Source organism: Leopardus geoffroyi, chromosome X (genome assembly GCF_018350155.1).
Source record: "Leopardus geoffroyi isolate Oge1 chromosome X, O.geoffroyi_Oge1_pat1.0, whole genome shotgun sequence".
Taxonomy (NCBI): domain Eukaryota; kingdom Metazoa; phylum Chordata; class Mammalia; order Carnivora; family Felidae; genus Leopardus; species Leopardus geoffroyi.
The window spans coordinates 16,083,823-16,108,028 of NC_059343.1; the positions used below are offsets into that span (position 1 = coordinate 16,083,823).

The 24,206-nt window shown below is 46.6% G+C and overlaps 1 protein-coding gene across 6 annotated transcripts in view; it reads right to left on the reverse strand.

The window, feature by feature from the left end:
• Window positions 1–8,761, reverse strand: part of SH3KBP1 (SH3 domain containing kinase binding protein 1) — a 336,102-nt gene extending 327,341 nt beyond the window's left edge. For 4 of the 6 annotated variants that reach the window (XM_045472249.1, XM_045472243.1, XM_045472246.1 and 1 more), the window contains exon 1: window positions 8,313–8,706. In XM_045472249.1, coding sequence (XP_045328205.1) covers window positions 8,313–8,316 — 4 coding nt within the window. In that variant the 5' untranslated portion in view covers window positions 8,317–8,706. Of the gene's footprint in view, window positions 1–8,312 lie in introns of all 6 variants that reach the window. The other 2 variants (XM_045472250.1, XM_045472247.1) reach the window with 1 other exon arrangement.
• Between the last annotated feature and the right edge of the window lie 15,445 nt (window positions 8,762–24,206).

Below are 24,206 nucleotides of genomic sequence, written 5' to 3' on the forward strand. Positions count from 1 at the left end.
AGGAAAGAACAGCAGTATGAACTGAATAGCACTTCATCTTGCCACTCTGTCCCTCACCTGGGGGCAGGCCAGCCTCCTGCGGTGGCCCCACCACTTCCATGGCCACCGGAAGGAAATCAGCTTAAGGCCTTTACTGGGTTTTTCTTGCCAACTGAATGCAGTTCAGTGAGGACAAATATTAGTGAGGATTTTTTTTTTTGTTATTAGTGTTTTTTCTTCCCGAAGCTAAACATAGCACAGTTTATCACCCCAGGAAGGTCCACGAGATACATTTTGCTTTGCTGAAGTGTCCCCTAATGAAAACTATTGGCTTTCCTGCAAGATATTTACCCATACAATAACAATCAAGTTGAAAACCAACTTCTCATAATCACCCGGGGTGCCCGCATACCTTTGCCAGCTAAAGGAATTCAGGCAAAGAAACATGCAACTCTCGACTCTACGTGTGGATTGGAGGGGTCAGTTTGGCAGTGCAGTGCTTTCTCCCGTGACTGAAATATCCTGATGAATCCCAGTAATTGCCAAGGAAGTTACCCAAGCAACTAACTCACAAATGCTTCAGGATAGAAAAGGATATTCACAATTCCCCCAAGAGGACGAGAGGGATGTAACCAAGGGAGGTGGCTGGAGGGACAGGGTCAAACTGAAGTGCCTCCCAAAGGAGACGGTGACCAAACACATGTAAAAACAGCAAAACCATACTTTCCCTCTTCCTGTATTCCCTTGGAATCTCAACTGGGACCCTTGGACTTCTACCAAGTGTTCTCCAATATGCCTGGGCAGCCAGGAACCCCCAGGGGATCTGGATTCTATGCTTCAAGTTAGAAACTTGCCAGGAAGGAGTGATGAAAAACTTTTCGAAATAGATAGTAGTGCTGGGTGCACAAGACCGCGAATGTACTTAACGCCGCTGAGCTGCGGACTTAAAAATGGTTGCAATGGCAAATTTTGTTATATCCATATTACCATGATTTTAAAAATTAATAACGTAATATACCAAAAATCACTGAACTTCACACTTTCGATGGGTGAATTGTAAGATATGTGAATTATAACTCAATAAAGCTGTCTTGTTTTTAATTTACCAAGGAAACAGCTAGTAGAAAGAGCTTCAATGGGGGAAGCAGGAGCCTGATATTTACTGAGCGCCTACCTATATAAGTTGCTAGCTCTTTCCCGTTTAAAGGGAGCCGGGCCCTGCAGCTAGGGGACCATGCACTTTGCCTCTCAGAGTCTCAGTTCCATCATCTGATGGTGTGGGCTGCCATGACTGCCAAGGACCTTTCTAGCACTTCAGTTCCAGAGACCCATGTGTGAGTGGCAGAAGGACCCACCATCTGCCACCCGGCACACAAGCACATCCCACCAGGAAGGCAAAACATCAGGGGAGCCAAACACGGGAGAAATAAGTTTAACAACTCTGAAACCCAGGGATTGACAGAAGAGACGCAATGAGCTGTGTTAAGACACTTTCTACTCACAGAACAAAATGGTGAAAGAATGCCAAAGAGCCCTGCTTTCCAGTGACTTCTGGGTTTATTCATAAAACAAAGGCTGCGGCTCCAGAGGAAACTTTGTGTCCGGAGCAGCTGATGATGAAGGAAGGAAACGGTGTTTCAACCATCTGTGTAACGCTCAGAGCAGGCTGCCCCAACTTTGGGGGCTGGATAACCATTGGGGGGCTGTCCTGTACATTGTAGGATGTGTAGCAGCATCCCCGACCCCTGGCCCCCAGACGCCAGCAGCCTGCCCTCCCCCACCAGCTGTGACAACCAAGCGTCTCCAAACATTGCCAAACGTCCTCCTGGGGGGCAAAATCGCCCCCGGTTGAGAACCACTGCCAGAGAGAATTTTCCATCTTGAACTTGCAGTTCTTTGTCGAAGCCACATGCCATGTGGCGTTACCCTTCTCATCCACCGCAGTGCAGGCCAACATGAACTGTCGGCAAACAGACCTTGTCAGCACACCGTGCCTGGGGGATCTTACAGAATTGCACACACACTCCTGGCAGCCAATAGCCTAGGAGAATTTCAAGCAGTAACCATACTTGGGTGAAAGGGTTACTCATTCATTCATTCAGTAACATATGGCACTTCCCGTGTGCCAGGCAATGAGCCAGGGCAGTGTAGTTGGGGACACCCTGTCAGAGATGAACAGACTTAGTACAAGACGACATGTTATATAGCACCCTTCGGAGCAGGCCTCAAAAGATGAACAAGGGGTGTGGCAGGCTGCTAACAGCCCCTCAAAGACACTCACATCCGAATCCGCAGAACCTGTGAATGTTACCTTCTGTGGTAAAAAGGATTTTGCAGACAGATTAAGCGAAGGGGCTTGAGATGGGTAGGGTAGCCTGAATTACCCAGGTAGGCCCAATAGAACACAATGGTCTTTATAAAAGGAAGGCAGGAAGTTCAGAGTAAAAGAGGAGATGTGAAGACAGAAGCAGAGGTTAGAGTGATGTGGCCACAAGCCAAGGAACGTGAGCGCTTCTTCCAGAAGCTGGAAAAGGCAAGGAAATGGACTCTCCCTGAGAGCCTCCAGAAGGAACACAGCCCTGCCCACACCTTGATATCAACCCAGTAAGACCCAGTTTGGACCTCTGACCTCCAGAAGTGTAAGATTACAAATTTATGTTGTTTTAAGCCACTGAGTTTGTAGTATCTTATCACAGCAGCAAGAGGAAACTAACACAGAGGGACTACAAGGCAGAGAAGAGAATGAAATCCCTTCCCCATGAATGGAAAGGAACTGCACGGCAAAGGCTCAGAGGCCTGAACAAGCATGGAAAAAAGGCAGGCGTGGCCGCCAAGCTCCCCAAAGGCTTTGCTAAGGCATTCAGGATCTAAAGCATCTGCAGAAATGTTTCTAAAGCATTCCAGAAACATTTGGGCTTGACTGTACACTGGAAAGAACGGAGAGAGAGGAGATGGGAAAGAAGAGGAGGCAAGACCAAGAGGAGAACACCTATGGAAGTGGTGGGAAAGGCAGTGATATCCTCCAGGAAGGGGGGGACGGGGAGGAGAAATGCTGAGCTCCGCGTGTAGCATGCTCTGTTTGAGGTGTCCAAGAAACACCTGGATAAAGTTAGCTAGAAGGTTAGGAAAAATAATTCATTCAATCAGTATTAACTTGGGGCTTCCCATGTGCCAGCACAGGGACACAACGACCAAAGTGATGCAGTACCTGCCCTCCTTCAACACGGAAGAGAAAAGCAGAAGAGTCAGTATCAGAGGGATGTGCTATGAAAGAGACTTGACCGGCCACGGCTGGCTTGGAAGATGGAAGTAGGCCGTGAGCCAAGGAATGCAGAAGACTCTGGAAACGACAAAGCAAGGAAAGGGATTCTCCCTTAGAGCCTCCGGCAGGAATGCAGCCCTGCCCACATTTTGATCTTAGCCCAGTGAGACCTGTGTTGGACTTCTGACCTCCAGAACTTTAAAGACAATAAACTTATGGCATTTTGGGGCACCAAGTTTTTGGTAATTTATTACAGCAGCAATCAGAAACTAATACAGGTACCGGTACAGAAAATGAGGAACAAAGATCAAAAACCCTAACAATGCTAACAATGTATCGTAACATCCCTTCTAAAGAGGACGGAGGGCAAAGAAGGACGATGGCGAAGGCCTATGTGATACTCTGGTAAAAGTCCAAGAGACACTGAGATGAGCCAGCTAGTGTCACTAATGCCTGGGTGTTGGAGGTCTGGCATGGACTAGATTCATGGCAGAATCAACACTGTACTGTTCTAGCGATTCCATACGAGGTTTGTTCTGAACTAGGAGCATATTTTTCTCCTTCTCTAAGGCCATGTGTCACTTGTAACAGCATCTTATATTTGACCAGAGTGCCCAGGTACTACCCTTCAGTGACCCACATACTCTGGACCTCAGCTTTCTCACCTGCATGGCAAGAAGGTCCACCACCGACCTTGACCATGCATCAGAACCACCTGGAGGGCTCCTTAAAACACAGATTGCTAGGCTCCCCACCCCACCCCAGTTCATCATTCAGTAGGCAGAATTGGGGCCAGAGAATTTGTATCTTTAACAAGATCCCAAGGAGGCTGATGCTGGGGGACCACACTCTTGAGAACCACTGCATTAGACTCTCCTCTCACAATGCCAGGATTCTAGTATTTTTCTGCCCTGCATCTTTCCCGTTAAGAGCCATCCTGACTTATTGGCTCTCAGCAGCTTGCTCCGTGTGACTCTGTATCTCTTCTCTGGGATGGCATTTCAGTTGTCCATTGTGCTTAATGTTGAACAGTCCCCAGACTAGAGCTGGCCCGTATTAAGGAAGTAGCCACAAAGTATACCTAGAAAGGCAGTCTCCTCCCCTCCCCCACCCTCGACTCCTTTTCCCTTCCCCCATTTATCTCTTAGTTAACTCAGAAAAGCAGCCCCTGCCGGCCAGGAGCTGGCCGGGCAGTCTCCCATTGAACAAGCAATTTCCCCAGAACACCAACATCAGACAAGGCCACTCTGTGACCAGGATGGGACAAGACAAAAACAAGACCACTCTGTAATCCTGTCCGAACACGGAGAACAAGTGAACCTTGTCCAAACCACAACAGTCTCCACACATCCCCGAATCCCGGCCAATAGGAGTGACTGCTGCTCCTTTACCCATCACAGCCTTTCTCTGGTCTTCCCTGCTTCTCGGGAAGATGCATGAAGACCCCCTACCGTGGAAATCCCTCACTTCCAGCCAGCATCCAATCCAGAGATCACCTGGCTTCCTTAAACACTCCCCTAAAGCCCCTCCCACAGGCCCAGTCCGACCGGGGTCCTGTCCGACACGGCTCCCCGTGATGCACGCTGTCTGTCGCTGCCAGGAGAGCAGAACCGCTTGTTCCACTACGGATGTGTTGACGGGGGTACTGGAGGGCAGGGATGACTCCTACCCAATTTTCAGATTTCAGCTCAAACACAATCTCCTCAAAGACATTGCCCTTACCCCTCTGCAACCTAAATCACATTGCCCCTCTCTAATCTCCTTTCACGAGACCTACCAGGGCTTATAACTGCATATTGTCATGCGTATCGCACTCAGGCCTACCTCTCCCACTAGCCGGAAAAGCCTAAGCTGGCAGGTCTATGTGCGTCGTGCACCCATTCCTAGCACAATGCCTGGCCCAAAGCAGGAGGTCAATAAATACCGGATGGATAGATGGATGAATGGATGAATGCTGGCCACTGTATGCAACCTGCTTTAAAACGATTTCAGGGGCACCTGGGTGGCTCAGTCAGTTAAGCGTCTTGACTCTTGTTTTCGGCTCAGGTCATGATTCTCCTGGTTCGTGGATTGAGCCCCACATCGAGCTATGCACGGGCAGTGAGGAGCCTGCTTGGGAGCCCCTCTCTCTCCCTCTCTTTCTGTCCCTCTCCTGCTCATGCTCTCTCTCTCTCTCTCTCTCTCGCTTGCTCAAAATAAATACATAAACATTAAAAAAAACCAATTTCAAACATAAGAGCTGATGAGAGAATATCAGTAATGCAAAAAGAACTGAAGGTCTGTGCAACCAGCAAGGTAGCAAGGTTCTGCCTGTGTCCTGATGGACGTGAAGGGGCAAAGTAAAGGTGATGAATGATAAAGGTGGAGTCTTTCTTCCAATTCTAACTTTAGACTGTGAAGGTCAGTGCATTGCATTCATTTTTGCTTTAGTTTAGCGTAAAGCAATCTCTCACCAAAACAATACATTGCTGAAAACAGTCCAAACTTTGTTGTTACTCTGGAGTTTTCTAAACAAAAATCATTTGCTGGGCTTGCAAATCTCTCACTGTTCACAGATTGGGATCATTAACATTTGTGTGATCATAATTACAAGAGGCTCTGCCCGTATCTGGCACTGTAGGCATCTGCCTGCAAGTTCCGAGGGCACATTCTGAGCGGGCTTCCATTAAGAGGCCATTTTACAACTAACTGGCTTCACTTCAGGTTTTTTTTCAGATTAAAGACTACATAAGACAGTTTTACTGTGTTCGCCATCAACAGAAAAATCATTCCCAGGCCAGGTGAGAACGCAAATGTATCAAACTGATACACTGAACAAATCTTTTGCAAACCAAGGAGACTTGGGGATGGGGAAGGGGGCGGCGCCTGTGTGTACACACACATCTGCTTCAGAAACAGCACTGTTAGGTGGCTCCATCGGAAGACATGCAGAATGAACTGTTACCTACCTGTACTTCATCCCAAATACACTGCTGAAGACGCTTTAGAAAATAGCAGGCGATCTTTAGCCATAAGCAACTATGGGCATCTTAAGCGCCACTATAAACATTTTAAATAATTAAATGACAGCATTCAGTTTAATCTTATCACCTCTAAGCAGTAACACCTGAAACAAATGAAAATCAGTTTCTGCACCCCCTCCCTTTTGTCATGGTTACAGTAAAAAAAAAAAAAAAGATTAAGCTTGAAAGGACTATAAACTGCAGAAGCAGTCTCTAATTTTCTTAGGAGGCTCTGGATAATGAAAACAGTTCAGACTCGAATAATAAACAGGTCTGTTTCTTCTTAAACTGGACTCCTCTTCCCACTGAGATACAGAAAGCACAGTCCAGCCACAGGAGAAGACATTTGGATCTAACTTCTTTTTTTGTCCAACCTTCTCGGGACCCACAAAAAAAGGAAAGGTGATCAAAATAATCACTTTCAGTTACCTCAGGAAAAACCAACCTGTTACTCAAGTAATCAGTAATGTTTAAAGTATATGCTTCTGTTAATAAACTAAATCATCTTATTAGATGGCAAAGCAAAACAAGAGTGTTGAGCTAAGCATTTTGTCTTCCACCAAGTAGGAGGGTTTCATACCCCCTCATTCATTCATTTATTCAATAAATATTTATTCAGGGCCTGCTCCATACCAAGCACCAAAGAAAACAGCGCCGAGCAAAACGGCACCCACGCAGTTCTGTCCCTACAGTCATGGAGCTTACAGTAGGGAAGATAAATGTTACACTCAAATAAATATGTAATACCGCTCTTTTTAAAAAGGTGCTAGAGGAGAAGGGTGACAGAGAAACTAATATAGACTGGAGGTGGTGCAGGGACCAGAGAAGGGCACTGAGAAAAAAGTGACATTGAAGCTGAGAGGCCATTGGATGGCCACCACTATAGAAAAGGAAAACCATTTATGGCAGTGACCACAAATGGGATTTTAACTGCCTGTCAACAACTGATTGGGTTAAACCTCCGCTTTTCCACTGCATCCGTCTTCAGGAGCATCCTATGACCGCTTACCTATCACTGTTGGACTCGCCTACTCAAATCCTATTACCTGACCACAGAAAGGTCTCACTTTATTATGATTTATCGTCATCTACAGCCTTCCTATGCTTGGCCTAGAAACACCTAAAATTATCTGCCAAAGGCATGAAAGACAGAGATTGGCTGCCAGCAAGAACATTAACTGGATGGGCCACACGATTACTAGCCCAGGCAATCACAAGTCCTTTGCCCAATAAGGTGCCACATCCTCTGGGCAAGGTGGCTCCAATGTGCCAGTCTACACCAGATAGGACCCAGGGGGCCTAATGGTTAGTTGCCTACTTGGAACTGATGTTCCACCAGTAAATCGAGGACTGGATCACCGGCTCCAGTTCCCCAAGCCTTCAGACTTAGAGGATGTAGGAAGTGCCCTTTGAGCATCACGCAGCGGAGAGCTCACCAGGCTGAGAGAAGGCAGGCAGAGAGAGGGTCAGGGCCGGGAAGAAGAGGGGCGCCAAGGGAGACGCGTCAGGCGCTCAGGACCCGAGGATGGCACGCCAAGCCGGGTACTGGGGCGTTTCCCGCACCCCCCCACCACCACGTCGTCCCCCAGCAAACGCAACTCGGTCCCTGGCCGCGCCGAGACCCCGAGATTCTGGCTTCCCCAGCGGCGGGGCCAGGGACAGACAACGCGAACCCCCGCGCAGGGCCGGAGCCCACCAGCTCCCATTACCCACGTCCTCAGCGCAGAGAAGGGCGCGCTGGGGCGAGAAAATGGCCAAGACAAAACTCTCCCCGCCCACCCGAAGAACCAACCACACCCCCTGCATCCCTCAGCCTCAGCCGCCCCGGGCCGGCCCGCGATCCTCCGCCCAGGACCCCGCGGGGTTCCGGTCGGTGCCGCGCGGGCTCGGCAGGGACGCGAGTAGGAGTGAACGGGGATGCGCGAGGTAGGGAGAGTGCCCACCGCGGTGTCACCGCCGGGGCCCTGCCCCCGGAGCGCCCTCCCGACTCCGCAGTCCCGGGACAGGCGCGCCGCCCTCAGGCTGAGGTGGGCGCCCGGGCACCGGGGCGCCGGCAGCCCCCTACTCACCCATTGGCGTAGAGCCGGGCCGGGCCGCCGAGGCAGCGTGAAAGTTGGCGGAGGCGGGCGCGGGGGTCGGGCTCCGGGATCAGGGCTCGGGGCGCAGGGGTCCGAACGCGGCGGCGGCTGGGCCGGCTTTCTCCTCAGTAGCGACGGCGGCGGCGGCTCAGCGCCGCCCGCTGCTGCCTCTGCTGCTGCTGCCGCTGCTGCCCCGGGGTGATTCCTGCTGTTGCTGCTGTTGCTGCTGCTGCATCGCGGCCCGCTGCGCCCGGCTGCGCCGGGTTTCCTGCTCCCCGCGAGTGGAAATTGCGAAAAAAAAAAAAAAAAAGGAGAAGAAGCGCCGCCCAGCCCAGCGCCCGGCAGCCGCGGCCGCGCAGCCCGCTCGCCCCCCTGCTCGCCGCGGCTCCTGCGGCTCGGCCTGCCGGGGACGCGCGGCCGCCGAGGCGGGGGCGGGGCCAGTGAGGGGCGGGCCCGCGGTGGGCGGGGCCTGGCCGGGGAGGGGCCGGGGCAGGCGCCCCCGGCCTCCCTGCGGCTGCGGTGCTCGGGCGCCCCCTTCACCGCCCGCTGGGGAGGGACCCTGCTCTACGAGGCCACCCCACACCCGAGGCGGCTCGGCTAACGCCCGGGGAAATGCCGCGAGACTCCTCGAGACTGGAAGGGGGGTCGTGGGGGAGGGGGCGTCCGAGTGGAAGGGCACGTGGGAAAGAAGGTGGAAGCGGCCGATCCGGAAGGGTGCGACTAGAGGTGTACGGGCTGGGGTAGGGGAGACCATGGCTAGGCGAGGGAATGAACACCTGCTGAGGGTGACTGCAGGTAACCCCGGGGATCGGAGATCGAGGCAACCCAGATTAAGCTTTCACTGAGGGAGCTGTTGGGAAGGCAGGAGAAGGGGTCTCTATGGAGGGATGGAAATGCTACATCCATTCAGGGCAGCATGGGAAAGGCAGGCCAAGTGCGAATTCGGCGTATAGGAGGCGGTGGAACGGAGATACGGAAAGACAGAGAAAGGTGCAGAGGGGCCGGTGGGGCACACCACCTCGCACCGACCCTCACGGGGACCCCTAACCGCGCACCCCCGTGCCTTGGCCAGGTAGGATTGGGTTGCTCAGCTCTGTTCCCAGGCGCTGATGTTCCCAAGAATCTCCTGAGGCAAGGGCTGACTCCGTCCCCAGCAAGGTATTGTGCCACATTGACCCTCCCACCACCCCCCCCCAGACCTGCACAGCCGACCTTTGAATGGGCGCTGAAATGAAAACAGGGCATTCATAGGTAACTCACAAGATCCTTTTTGAGTCCATTCACCACTACAAACCTTTCGCCATAAATACTTTGCCAGCCAGCACCACATTCATTTACCATCAGGTTATTTCCTTTTCCCTTTCCACCATCTGGTGGTAGGACGAGATAGTGAAATAGATGGGAGACATTCAAAAAGAGAAAATAAAACAATTAAGAAATTAAATCATTGGCCCCTGGAAAATGGAGGGGGCTGAAGGTTAGTGGACCCAGCGGTGACAAATAAAAGCTGACCCCCCTACCCAATATAGACCTGTCTTCATACCTCACCCATGATGTTGGGGCAACTCTAGTAAATTGGTTACATCCTGGGATTTCTGCAGAAAGATGTACTTATAATTGTTTCATTAGCTTTATGAAAAAAAACCTCCCAACGAGTCTTACCAACAAGAGATCAGCAGAATCATCTTTCTAAAAGCTTTTCTTGTGTGTCAGAGCAATGTAAACAGGAGAATAATCAAAGGGGAGAAGACCGGTCCACGGAGCTACTGAGAAGGTAGTAGCGACATCAATGCAGACTTCTAACAATTAAAGAACATGGAAATTAAGAATTTGAAGTGTTAAAGGCCCAGATGAATACTCATTATACCTGCTCCAGGATCCTTGGTGCCTCACTCATTACATGCCTTGGCATATCAGGGCGATGAGGCCTTGCGATAGGATCTTAGAGTCAACAAACACTGAAACTCGTAGGGCATGGCTAAAGCCCACTGTTACTGGGACTTTCTTTTTCTTGAGCCTCACCCAGAACTGCTCTGGGATCTGCCTGATTCCAGGCATGATTGTTTTTGCTAAGGCCAGGGTTACTGGGCTTCCTTATCTGCCTCTCAAGAAGACTCAGGGTTCTGAAAGTGACTGGGCATGTTTCAACAAGGAAAGAGCTGAGCTGGGCTTGTGGTGGGATAGCATCTTGGTGCTGAGGATTCTTGGCTGGCTACCCCATGCGTTCTCAGAGCAGTGGGCCCAAAGTCTTTGAACAGTGTCAGTGATTCGTGGCTTACCTGGACATGGCAGAGACCAATACACCTAAACCAGTAAACTGGTGACTGAACTCTGTAGGGCTCAAAAAAAAAAAAATCAACAGCTTGTCTCATGTCCTGCCTAATCTTACTCCTCTCTCTGTCCTACTTGGGGAAGACAGTCTTGTTTCCTTTCCCCGCCCCGCCCCCCAGCTTTTCATAGGTGAAGACAGACCACCTGAACTTTTGTGTCTTGTTTTGACTCTGGTCTATTTCAAGTCTTACCTTTTCCTTCTTGAATCAGAGAACTGGGACCCTATTCCTTGATCTGGGTAGGCTTCCTGCATGGAGAAATTTGTCATTTCATCACAAATGACTGCTGGCAAGACTTAAGATTTTTGAAAATCCTGAGCTCTGCCCTAATTTTAATGCCTTAAGTAAACTAAATGGTATGAATTCTACTCAAAACACTATACGGTTTTTTCCATTTTAAGTTTCTCTAAATTACAAAAATGGACATTTTCCCCCGCACCTCCCCCACACTTACTGTTTGGTTTTCATGAATTGTTCCAATTGTACTTTTATTTTTCCTTCTAGGAACTTTTGGTGACCAGCACAGGGGCACTTAATGTCAAGATTCAAATCCAGCTGCTGACGGGGGCGCCTGGAGGACCCAGTTGGTTCAGCATCTGACTTGAGCACACATCACGATCTGGCAGTTCGTGAGTTCGAGCCTCACATCGGGCTCACTGCAGAGCCCGCCTTGGATCCTCTGTCTCCCTCTGTCTCAAAAATAAACATTAAAAAATCCAGCTGCTGACAAGAATAGATGTGTAATTCCTCATCCGGCCTCCCTCTTACAGTAGTGTTATTTAACAGTTAGTGCAATATTTCAAATGACATGAATTCATCACATTAATATTGCTGGATAAATACAGTTGTATTTAATACCGTATCTTTATCCCACTGAACTCCCATTTCGACCAGAATGGATGATGCATCTTGGGAATGGAGAGTAGTGGAGATGTGACACTTCAAATGATCTCACATGACTTAAAAGGCCTCTCTGTGATGCAGTGGTGGTAGCATTTTGGATAAAAATGGAAGACAGTTAAGCCCATGCCTAGGTAGCTCTTACAGTGTGTCACGCGAGCTCTCTCTTCAAGTACTCGGACTTGACATCTGTAATTTGCATGTAATGAATGATACTTTGCTTTGATAACCTTTAATATCATCTTTACATTAATAGAAGTTACATGCAGAGTGCTTTACAAAAGACAGTCATTATCTGGTGCTTCTGATGTGCTTTATGGAGAAATGGAAAACCTCACGGTGCCAGAAAGGAAGGAAGTGCTCAATAAAAATGATGGCACAAGTCAAAAGGGCACAGGAACCGACCTGAAAGAGCTCCCAAAGGCCCAAGCTGGAACGACTCAAGCAACAAGTAACGATTCTATTGGATTTTAACCCAAAGAGTTCATGAAAGTGCTGTCTTTAAGTCTATATGAGTATAAATAAAAAGTAAATAAACAAGTCAGGGAGGGGGGACAAGTCTTCCCTACAGAGGAATGCCAATTGATAAATGTAGAATGAGGGAAAGAGAAAATTACCATCAGAACACCGCAGTAATAATTGATGCAGGCACGATCCACCTCAAATTTTCCAATCGGGGTGTCTGTTAAGGAGAAACCCCGGCAGACAGCAGGGGAAGTGAGCAGCCAAGGCTTTGTGCTGATGGTTTTGAGGCAGGCTCTTCCCTTCTTCCTTTACAACGTGTATACTGAGTTCAAGGTAACGTGTCCGAATCACATCAAAAGCTATAGAAATAACATCTTGCTCTACTGCAGTTGATTTGGCTTGATAACCACTCTTGGAATGACCCACTCACTTCTCCTTTTCTCTTTTTCAGTGAGTCGTTTACAACAAATCCAAGAGAACTGGTTTTACCAGCTCTGTGGAGATGAAAATTAATCAAATCAAAGGAGCAGGTCGTTTATAAGACAGCTAAACTATGATTATCTTTACAAGGTTTGCAGGAAACGCTTGCTTTGCAAAGGAAAACACAAAAGACGTAACTAAAAGGTGAAATGTGCTACCCCACAAGGCTATAAAACTGGAATAGGGCGTTCTTGTTGTAAAATCCAAAAGCTGCCTAAGAAATTGACTTCCAAGTTGATCAGTCACAGGAACTTGCATCTAAAACACACAAGGAGAGCCCCTGTGTACAGACTAACTCGCCGAGAACATTTTCCCATCCTTTTTCAGAGTACTGCTTTATCTAAGAAAATAGTAAACTGGGAGAACAGTCATAGGAGATTAACAAGAAATATAGTTTGTACTGTTTTCTACCCACTCTATCCGCCCCCCTGCCCCCCAGTTACAAGCAGTCATATGTAAGGAAGGATATTATGACAAAAAAATGAAGTGATATTCCAAAGAAGCTTCAAAAGCATTAACTTAAGATCTTTTGTGTGAAATATGCTTTGTAATAAATATTAACAACTTTAAATAGAATAACTGGTATTTAACATTGGAATAAACCATCCTGACAGGCCAGTTTTTAAAAATGGGAGCTTATTGGGGCGCCTGGGTGGCGCAGTCGGTTAAGCGTCCGACTTCAGCCAGGTCACGATCTCGCAGTCCGTGAGTTCGAGCCCCGCGTCGGGCTCTGGGCTGATGGCTCAGAGCCTGGAGCCTGTTTCCGATTCTGTGTCTCCCTCTCTCTCTGCCCCTCCCCCGTTCATGCTCTGTCTCTCTCTGTCCCAAAAATAAATAAAAAACGTTGAAAAAAAAAATTAAAAAAAAAAATGGGAGCTTATTGAAGACCGGAGGCTTTTGATCTTAAGAGGAATGAAGATTTTGGGGCGCCTGGGTGACTCAATCAGTTAAGTGTCAACTTTGGCTCAGGTCATGATCTCACCGCTCGGCTCGTGGGTTCGGGCCCCAGGTCGGGCTCTGTGCTGACAGCTCAGATTCTGTCTCCCTCTCTCTCTGCCTCTCCCTCCTCATGCGCTCCCTCTCTCTCTGTGTCTCTCTGTGTCTGTCTCTCTCTCAAAAATAAAGAAACACTAAAAAAATTTAAAAAGAGTAAAAAAGATTTAAAAGGAGGGATTGCCTTACAAAACTGATTTCTCTTTTTCCCCTGAGCTTTCAGAAGCCCAGAGGCTCCCTCGTGGACTTGACTTCCACTGGAGCTGGGTCTCCAGGATGCACAGATGTTTGCCGGCATTCCAGAGAGAAGGAAGAACACGTGAGAATGCTCAGATTCTGGGGAACAGATGATGTTACAAGGAAGCTTGTGTGGAAGGGGCGGGAGTACGGCCAAACAGCCGATTCCAAGTGGTCTCTGTGCCAGGCCCTGAAGCAATGGGAAAGAGCACAGGTTTCTAAGCAGACTGACTTCAGGTAGGTAAGTGGAGAGCCCACAGAAATGGGACCAGAGGAGGGATAGTCTGCAAGTGGGAGGCCATGGACAGGCTCAGGACATTCAGGGCAAGAAATACAATGCCATTGACACTGACAAAGAGGACAGGTAGCATTCTACAGTCAGTTCTGAACTACATTGGACACACCTGGTGAGGCAGTGGATTTGGGGAGACGGTAGGGAGCACAGATGGAGGTTTCCAAAGAAATATTTTGTTAGCTGATTTGGAAGCTGAGTAGCTAGAGACATGAACCAAGTGGAGAAGGAAGTCATTGTACACAGGGAGGAGATAATGAGTTCAAATTTGAATCCTATTAAGGGTGGATGCAGGGGCACCTGGGTGGCTCAGTCGGTTAAGCTTCCAACTTCGCTTCAGGTTATGATCTTGCAGTTCCTGAGTTCGAGCCCCGTGTTGGGCTCTGTGCTGACAGCTCAGAGCCAGGAGCCCCGCTTTGGATTCTGCATCTCCCTCTCTCTCTGCCCCTCTCCCGCTCACGCTGTCTCTGTCTCTCTCCCCCAACCTCTTTCAAAAATCAATAAACATTAAAAATAAATACAAATTAAATTTAAAAAAAGAGTGAATGCAAAAGGGAACAAAGTGTGATCCGTGCTATGATATGGATGATTCCTGAAAACGTGATGCTAAGTGAAAGGAGCCAGATATAAAAGGATATATATCATATGATGCCATTTACCTGAAACACCCAGAACAGGCAAATCTGTAGACACAAAGTAGATGAAGGGCTGAAGGAGGAAGGGGGCTGGGGGAATTGGGGAGTGACTGCTAATGGGTACAAACTTGCTTTTAGGGGTGACAAGAGTGTTTAAAAATGTATCGTGGTGATGGCTGCACAACTCTATGAACATACTGAAAAACCATTGGATTATATACTTTAAAATGGGTGGATCGTATGGCACATGAATTATATCTCAACAAAGGCTGTTACATATTTTAAAGAGTGATAATGGGTGCAGAGTTTCAGTGTGGGAAGATGAAAAAGTTCTGGAGATGAATGGAACAATGTGAATATATTTAACACCACTGGACTATGCACTTAAAATGATCACAATGGGGGCGCCTGGGTGGCTCAGTTGGTTGTGCATCCGACTCTTGATGTTGGCTCAAGTCATGATCTCACAGTTCGTGAGATCGAGCCCCATGCGCTGGCAGCAATGGAGACTGCTTGGGATTCTCTCCCCTCTCTCTCTGCCCTTCCCCCACTTTCTCTCTCTGTCTCAAACTTTTAAAAAATAAAATAAAAACTTTAAAAAATGATGACAACGGTAAATTTTATGTTATGTATATTTTACCACCATAAGAAAAGAGAATGACTACCTTCGTAATCGGCGGGTAATACTGGGCATAGTGAGGATGTTTCTCTCTGTGTTTTGCCCACTCCCGTAGCAGCTCCCACACGGCTACCCAAACAGTACATCGGTATTGCACTAACCACTCGCCCATCACCCTCAGTGTCACCTCTTCAGGGCTCAGAGAAACCACATCCAGAGGCCTGGGTTGAGGGTAATGAGCCACAGCCACTCACTAGGTCGTGAAGCCCCTGGTGCACACAGCCAACCGCCCGCTGATAGGGCCTCAAGCCCTAGAGGTCACGGGACTTGGTCTCTGAACCCAGCGTTCATTTAACGAGATGAGGCACAACTCTTTCCCGGCACAACTTCTTACTAAACAGAGCCAGTCTGGGGCGCCTGGGTGGCGCAGTCGGTTAGGCGTCCGACTTCAGCCAGGTCACGATCTCGCGGTCCGTGAGTTCGAGCCCTGCGTCGGGCTCTGGGCTGATGGCTCAGAGCCTGAGCCTGTTTCTGATTCTGTGTCTCCCTCTCTCTCTGCCCCTCCCCCGTTCATGCTCTGTCTCTCTCTGTCCCAAAAATAAATAAACGTTGAAAAAAAAAAAATTTAAACAGAGCCAGTCAAATTAGGTTCCTCTCCTCAAAAATAATTATAGGCCAGCCAGAGGCAAAAATGGGAAGTGAGTGAAGTTCATCTTTGTTTGGCTTTGATTCCCCTGTGGAAATTTTCTTGCCTGGACCACAGCAGTTCTTACAGTGTGGTCCCCAGACTGGAGTGCGGCAGCCACAGCAGCACGTGGAAGCTTGTTAGCGACCCACGTTGTGGACCCCACACAAGACTTTCTGAATCGGGACCTGGGGGGGGGGGGGCCGCAGCACTCCAGGGGGTTCTGATGCGGCTCAAGTGTGAGAACCTCGGCTCCCTGGAGCTGAGATGTCCCCTCTGGTCACCAGATGAACCGGTTCATGCTTTGTCATGAAAAACGGCTCAAGGGAGCTACCAGTGACCACACCTCTGTGCCGGTAAAACCGATCCGGTGTTTATCATTAGAAAAGTAATACCTGCTCATTATTAAAAAAAAAAAAAAAAGTTAAATAAAACAAAGATACGCTGTAGCAGGTGAAAATCTTCCATAATCTCGCAGTTAGCAATTGTTGCAGAGATACTTGATAACAACAGTTATCTTCTATTGGAATATTCTTTCAGACATTTTCTAAATGTGTAATGGTACCAAGACCCATGATGATTTCCACATAGCATAATTTTATATATTTTTTTGAGCAGGTAACCCCTTTTTTATGCTCTACTGATGGAAACTGAGAACCTTAGGGAGGCAGGACTTTTTTCTTGGAGGATTCCCAAATTGCCTTTTCTTTTTCTCATAAATTCAGTTGTGAAATATTAAACCTGTCTGGAATAAAACTTTTTGAGAATGTATTTCATAACCTTCTGGGAAGAAATTAGAATTCCTGATAAAAAACGCTTAAGGACTTCTCTGATGGTCTTTAATGAGAGTAAACTCTTTTTGAGGAAACCAGCTACTAGGAAGCTATCAGAGGTCTAGTGACATTCTTGAACCTGGCATTCTTCTTCCTTGTGTCCAGTCTAATGAGGATCATCTAACCAATCACTTCCCAGAAAATGGCCTGGCCAAGAGGGAATCTTGAAACTTTGGCATGTGTTCATAATGACATTTTCCGAAAAGTTTTATGTATACATCAGTCTCTCCTAACAGTACGCACCACACAAGTAGCCTACCAGATAAGAACTAGATCTTTCCTCCGCGTCCAGATAAAGGAGTAAAAAGGTTCAACCATACCTAAAAATCCAATGTGTTACCCATCTTTTGGAAATGTCTCTGCACAGGAAGCATGATCTTAGAAGAATAATCCTTACCATTTATGAAGGGGCAGGGGGCTGCGATACTCTTATCCTCTTTTAAATTCTCACGACAGCCATGTAAGATATTACTATCACCATTTTACAAGGGAGGAGACTCAAGTTCAGAAAGGCTAAATGTCATGCCTTATCTCCCTCAGGAGGAAAGAGAGGCAAGCCTGGGAATGTAAAGTCAGCTGTGTTTGATTCCATTAGAAATCACGGAGTCATCTGAAGTTAAACAAAAGCAACCCGATTTTTTTCATGGTTTAGAATTGCTATTCAACGGCCCTAATATAAAATTTAAATGGTCCTTGCGAGCGTTTTGCTTGGGATAAAATTTACATACGTATAAAATGCTCATGACATAACACTGAGCGAGAAAACACAGAGTACGTATTTATACCGATTCTATACTTACAATTGCCTTCTAACTTAGAAAATACATTAACAACTTTCAGGGCACCTGGGTGGCTCAGTCTGTTGAGCATTCAACTTCTGCTCAGGTCATGATCTCACAGTTCAGGAGTTTGAGCCCCTCGTGGGGCTCTGTGTTGACGGCTCAGAGACTGGAACCTGCTTCGGATTCTGTATTCCTCTCTCTCTGCCCCTCCCCAACTCACACTTTGTGTGTGTGTGTGTGTGTGTCTCAAAAATAAATAAACATTAAAAAATTAAAAAAAGAAAGAAAATACATTAACAACTTTGGAAACAAATGCTCCAAAAGGTTCAAAGGTCATCTTGGTGTCACTGGCTGTAGTTGATTCTTTTCCCTTCTATTTTCTGTGCCAGGAGAGGAGGGGGTGTGGCCACTGGCCTAAGTATGAACAGTTTCGGCTTTGCCTGATATAAGCAGGTGTGCAGTCTTGGGAGTTTTCTGAATTTCTCTGTGCTTCAAATTCCTCATCTATAAATTGGGTTAGCATAAGGCTAAAATGGGCAAATGCTTATAAAGTGCTTAGGATAGTATCTGGCAGTGTTCCAGACTTTCATTAATGGGTGTAATTTTAGTAATGGAAAAGGCTGCTTTTAAAGGTTGTTATACCTTTATTATTTCATATTTTTCCTCATTTGAATATACTAGAATAATGACTATAATTTATATAGAATATAATAATAATATAATTAAATATAATAATATAAAAACTATGACTACGATTTGTAATAAATAATGACTGTAATTGAACAGATATTTAAAAAAATTTTTTTACATTTATTTATTTTTGAGAGACAGAGAGAGACAAAGCACAAGTGGGGGAGAGGCAGAGAGAGAAGGAGACACAGAATCCAAAGCAGGCTCCAGGCTCTGAGCTGTCAGCACAGAGCCCAACACAGGGCTCGAACTCACAAACCATGAGATCATGATCTCAGCCAAAGTTACACACTTAACCGACTGAGCCACCCAGGCACCCTGAACAAACATTTTCAATGTTTATTTATTTTTGAGAGAGAGTGGGGGAGGGGAAGAGAGAGAGGGAGACAGGATCCGAAGCAGGTTCTGTGCTGACAGCAGAGCCCGATCGGGGCTCAAACCCAGGAACTGTAAGATCATGACTTGAGCCAAAGTCACACACTTACCTGACTGAGCCACCCAGGTGTCCCCTGAACAAATAATTTTAATTTAAAATTAAAAATTGTGACTACAGGACTTTAAAGTGAGCATCTAATATGACAATTTGTAACCAAGTCTTAAGAAATACACACTTCTGGTTAATTCTGGCACACGGGCTACTTGTGTTACCATCATTCCCCCTCAAATCCCAGTAAAAATGATAATAAAGGATTAAAGAGGGAATCCACCCACAAGGACAAGGAGAACAGGAGAGGATACATCTCAAGGCACTATTGGGGCATTTCAAGGCACTGTTGGGGCTCAAACAGCAGCCCAGGAGGGGTAATAGGCTTAGCAGGAAACCACCAAATAGGGGTCTGCAGCAGACCTCAGGAAGGAAGCTCCTTGGCTGAGCAAATTCCAGGTGAGGCTCGAAGCCGCAATCAGGGGGACAGCGCCACCGCCTGTACGTTGAGTGGCTGGACCCTTGGTCCCCTGCTTACCGTGCTGCACCGGACATTAAACCCAAGAAGATCCAGATCCCGGAACCTTGATGATCAAGCCTGGCCATCCTCCCTGCCTGCCCTCCCTGCCACAGACGGGGGATGGGAGGCTCCTTCTGCAGAAAAACCAAGGAGGCTTAGAGAAAAGACCCCTAGATGCGGATGTGGGAGAAACTGGAAACTAACATTACTCCCCTGGAAATGGTAAAAACCAGATACCTGGGCAGATGAAATTTGCAGAGGTTCCCATTAAGCTTTTGGGAATACTTTGCCACTGAAAACTTGGGTGAGTGGTGGGAGCTTCTCAGAGATTCTTGAGAATTGGTGCAGCTTCTATGCCAGCTTTGGAAGCTATGGGCCTAGGAATTCCATGTCAGCCCCTCTGACCTTTTGGATAGTGTCCCTAAACTGTACCCTCACCACCGTGTCTAGCTCTTCCAACCCCCACACAAGCCCCTAATTGTACATTCAAATTTTTTCTTAATTTTTTTAATGTTTATTTATTTTTGAGTGAGAGAGAGACAGAGCATGAACAGGGGAGGAACAGAGAGAGAGGGAGGCAGAATCAGAAGCAGGCTCCAGGCTCCGAGCTGTCAGCACAGAGCCTGACGCGGGGCTCGAACTCACAAACCTCGAGATCGTGACTTGAGCTGAAGTTGGACGCTTAACTGACTGAGCCACCCACGCGCCACCTACACTCAAATTTTTATATCTGAAACATGCCCAGTGGCTTCTATTTTCTTGACCAGACCCAGATTGATGCAACTTATTCTGGACGTCTTCTTTTTCCATCCTTGGTCTTCCTCCAGCCTGCTCTGGGTGCCGGGAATAGGGATGACTTTGGGTCAAGTTCATTCAGTGGACAGCACTGGCAGAGATTGATGGCAGGAGGAGAGAGAAGTCGGGGTATACATTCCTTTCAGTCCCTCCCTGATATGTCAACAGCGGGTTGTGTCCTTCTGAAGAACATAGCTGTGGTCGGATACCCCTTTCCTTATGGAGACCCTCACTTAGTTGCAAATGACTCCTTCCTTTTGCCCTTCAGGCCTTAGGTAGTAAAAGCTCTCCATTAATGCTATGCATGGCATGCTGACCTATTCTTTGCTGTTTCCCCTAAACCCTGCCCACCTCTTCATAAATAATCCTTTATTGAGCCCTTTCCAATGGCCAAGTTTAAGTGCAGCGTGTGTTTCCTACGAGGCCCAGGCTGACACACTGTTCCATCACCCTTCAACAGAGCCCCTGCCAGGCTCCCAGGATGGCTAGAAGGCTTTGAGGAGCCTCAGTGTTCAATACCAGTAAAATGTCATCAGACATTTGAGGAGCATTTCTGCTGTGGAGGAAAGAGATGAACAAAGAGCTAAGGAAGGAAAAGTCTATGCGGAACAAGCGGAGACTCCAAAGTGGACACCTGCACCAGTAAGAGATTCTCACAGCGGCAAGAGAGCATATTGCGTCCATGAGACAAGGACAGGACACATATAAAGACAGAAAGAGAGGGACACAGAGAGGGAGAAAAGGGAGGAAAGATTTTGGAAATTTGAAATATGAGCAATGAAATTTAAAAAACTGAATAAAAGAGTTGTCATATAAAGTCAAGAAGGTAGAATAAATTCTACCAGAATCTCCCAGAAGGTAGAATAAAAGAAAGATGGAAAATAGAACAGAAAGGGTAGGAAATAAAGAAGATCATTCCAGAAGATTCAATATCCAACTTATAGACAGTCCAGAAAAAAAAAGGAAACAAAGAAATGGAAGGACGGGAATTATCAAATTAATAATACAAGAAAATGGCCCTAAATTGAAAGATAATTGTCTCCACATGTAAAGAGCTCACCAAGTATCCAGGACAATGACTGAAAAAAGACTCACACCAAGGCATATTATCATGAATTCCAGAACATCAGTGATAAATCCCAAAAGCTTCCAGCGAGAACAAGCGAGTTGTATAGCAAAACGATTGGGAAACAGAACTGTATCAAGCTTCTGAATAAGGTCTCTAGATGTTGTAAGATAATGAAGCAATACCTTCAAACTTCTGGGAGTAAATTCTCCTCAACCTAGAAGTCTATACTCAACCAAACCTTCAATCAAATATGAAGGTGGAAGAGTGACATTTTCAGATGTGTAAGGACTCCAAATGCATACCTGTCCCATACTCTCTTCAGAAACATCAGGAGGATGTGTTTCAGAGAAAGAAAGCAGCACACTAAGAACATAGAAGACACAAGACCCAGAAGAAGGGGAGAGAAAAAACATCCCTGGATGACTCCATAGCAGGACCAGAGGGCAATCAGTTCAGCTCGACCAGCATGGAGAGCTCGAGGAGGGAGGTCTGATTTAACCAAGGGTGTGGAACATGTTATCGACGAGCTTTGGCAGATTTGATGAAGGATGTGGTAGGCACAATAATGGCCTCCCAAATAGGCCCTGTCTTAATACTCAGAACCTGTGAATAGATTAGGTTATATGGAAAAGAATTAAGCTTGCACATGGAATTAAGGTTGCTTATCAGCCAGCCTTTGGGATGGGGAGATTATCCTGGATTATCCAGATGGGTATGACAATAATACATTGGGCGACTCTGGGGTTGGAAGTTGGGGTAGTAACGTAGGAGAGCTAAATCCTCATCCATTTTGAGAGGAACTCAATATCTCAGTAAATAGTGGCTAAAATTAATAAATCAAGAAATAGCAGAATAGGCATATTATTTAGACATAGGGAGGTAAACCCAGAAGAAACAGGTATAAGAGTTGAAAGTGGTTCCCCCGGGGAGTGAAACTGAAGATACAAAGGGGTGCGACAGGGGACCACTGCATAGAGAGATAAGCCTTATTTAGGACAATCATTAAAGCTGCGTGTGGGTCAGTTTCCTGTTGCTGCTGTAACAAATTACCACAAATTTAGTGGCTAAAAACAACACAGTTTCTTCTCTTAGAGCTCTGGAGGCCAGGGGTCCAGAATGGGTGTCACTGGGCTGAAATCAAGGTGATGGCTGGGCTGTGCTCCCTCCAGGGACTCCAGGGGAGAGTCTGTTCCCTCGCCTTTGCCAGATTCCAGACACAGAAGCTGCCCGCATTCCGGGGTCCTAGTCAGGACTCAAGTCACTCTGGTCTCATACCCCCTTCTGTGATTCACTCGTGTCCCCGTTTCCCTAATAAGGACCCTTGTGATGACACTGGATCCACATGGAGAATCCAGAACAATCTCCCTATCTTGAGATCATTAACTTGATCACATATGCGAAAATTCTTTTTGCCAGCTAAGGTAACATAGTCATAAGCTCCAGGGATTAGGATGTGGACATCCTAGGTAGAATGCCATTATTCTGCTAACCCCAGTGCATCTGCATTACTTTAACAGAAATAGTTTTCAAAACGTGTACTCTTTGACTCACCAATTCTAGCTCTAGGAATTAATGCTAATGGAATAATTAGGCAGGTGTACAAAAATCTATGTTCATAGACATTGTTTATGATGCTGAAAAATTATGAACAACTACACGTTCATGATCAAAAAAGTTTAAAGTATAGTTATAATAAGACTACGATGTAGCAATTAAGCATTATGCTATAGACTTTAGGATGAATAAAAAAAGATGTTCACTATATGTTAAGTGACAAAAGCAAAATACAAAATGGTAAGTTCACTACTATCTAATTTTTTGTAAAAAGAAAAAAAAGTATATGTGTGTATCATATGTAGAAAAATGTGAGGGATGCTTGGGTGGCTCAGTCGGTTAAGTGTCTAGCTTCGGCTCAGGTCATGATCCCCTGGTTTGTGGGTTTGAGCCCTGCATCAGGCTCTGTGCTGACAGCTCAGAGCCTGGAGCCTGCCTCAGATTCTGTGTCTCCCTCTCTCTCTGCCTCTCCCCTGCTTGTGCTCTCTTTGTCTCTCTTTCTCTCTCTCTCTCTCTTTCTCTCTCTCTCTCAAAAATAAATAAACATTAAAAATTTTTTTTAATAAAAAAAGTAAAAGAGACAAATGTGAGCACTTTTGTGTATGTATGTATGTACACATATATGTGTATGAGTTTATATGGAGAGAGACAGAGAGACACAGTAGAAAAGTGTGTGTATGGGCGTGCATGTGTGTGCATGGGTGTGTGTGTGTGTGTGTGCACCGTGGATATCTATGCGTCCAAATCCCAAAAGTACTGACACCAAACTGTTAACTGTGGTTACCACTGAGTGGTGGGAGTACAGATAATTTTAATTTTTTTTCCTTATGTTTTCCCATAATTTCTAGGATTTTTCCATCAAGCATGTATTACTTTTATAATGAAAAAAAGTTATTTCCATTATTATTATTCCATAAATAACTTTTTAAATGATCATCTGAGGCCTTAGAGTCTGACTACAGCAACAGCTGTCACCAAAGCTTACACATGTAGCAATGAGCACAGCTAAGAAAAGGATGTCAACTACCTTTACTGACTCTCTAAACCATGCTTTAGCTCTACATGCTCTAGAAGAGTGTGGAAGCCATGACTATAAATCTCCGTATCTCGTTCTCTTTAGAATCTTGTTTGTGCTAATGTCTGTGAGGCCAGAACATCTTGGTGGATGGTGAATATCTCTACTGGTTTCCAGGCAGATTGATTCCCTTCCTTGCCCATTAGGTGGGGCAAGAAAGCTTTAGAAGAGACCCTACCAACTGAAACATCAACAAGAAAAAACCAAATCGCAGAAGAAAACAAGTAGAAGGGCTCAAAGTCATTTTGCTCTATTTGGGTGGGATGTACGCTAAAATTTTTCTAGAATGAGAACTATTTTCAGAGAATTTTCTAGAGAATATCGAGTTGAGATTCTAAAAAATTCACCTCCAACAGGGTTTCAGTAACCAAGACTTTTTTTCCCAACATTTTAAAATTAAAGCTTCTCTGGTTGAAATACAAATTAAGGGGCGCCTGGGTGGCGCAGTCGGTTAAGCGTCCGACTTCAGCCAGGTCACGATCTCGCGGTCCGTGAGTTCGAGCCCCG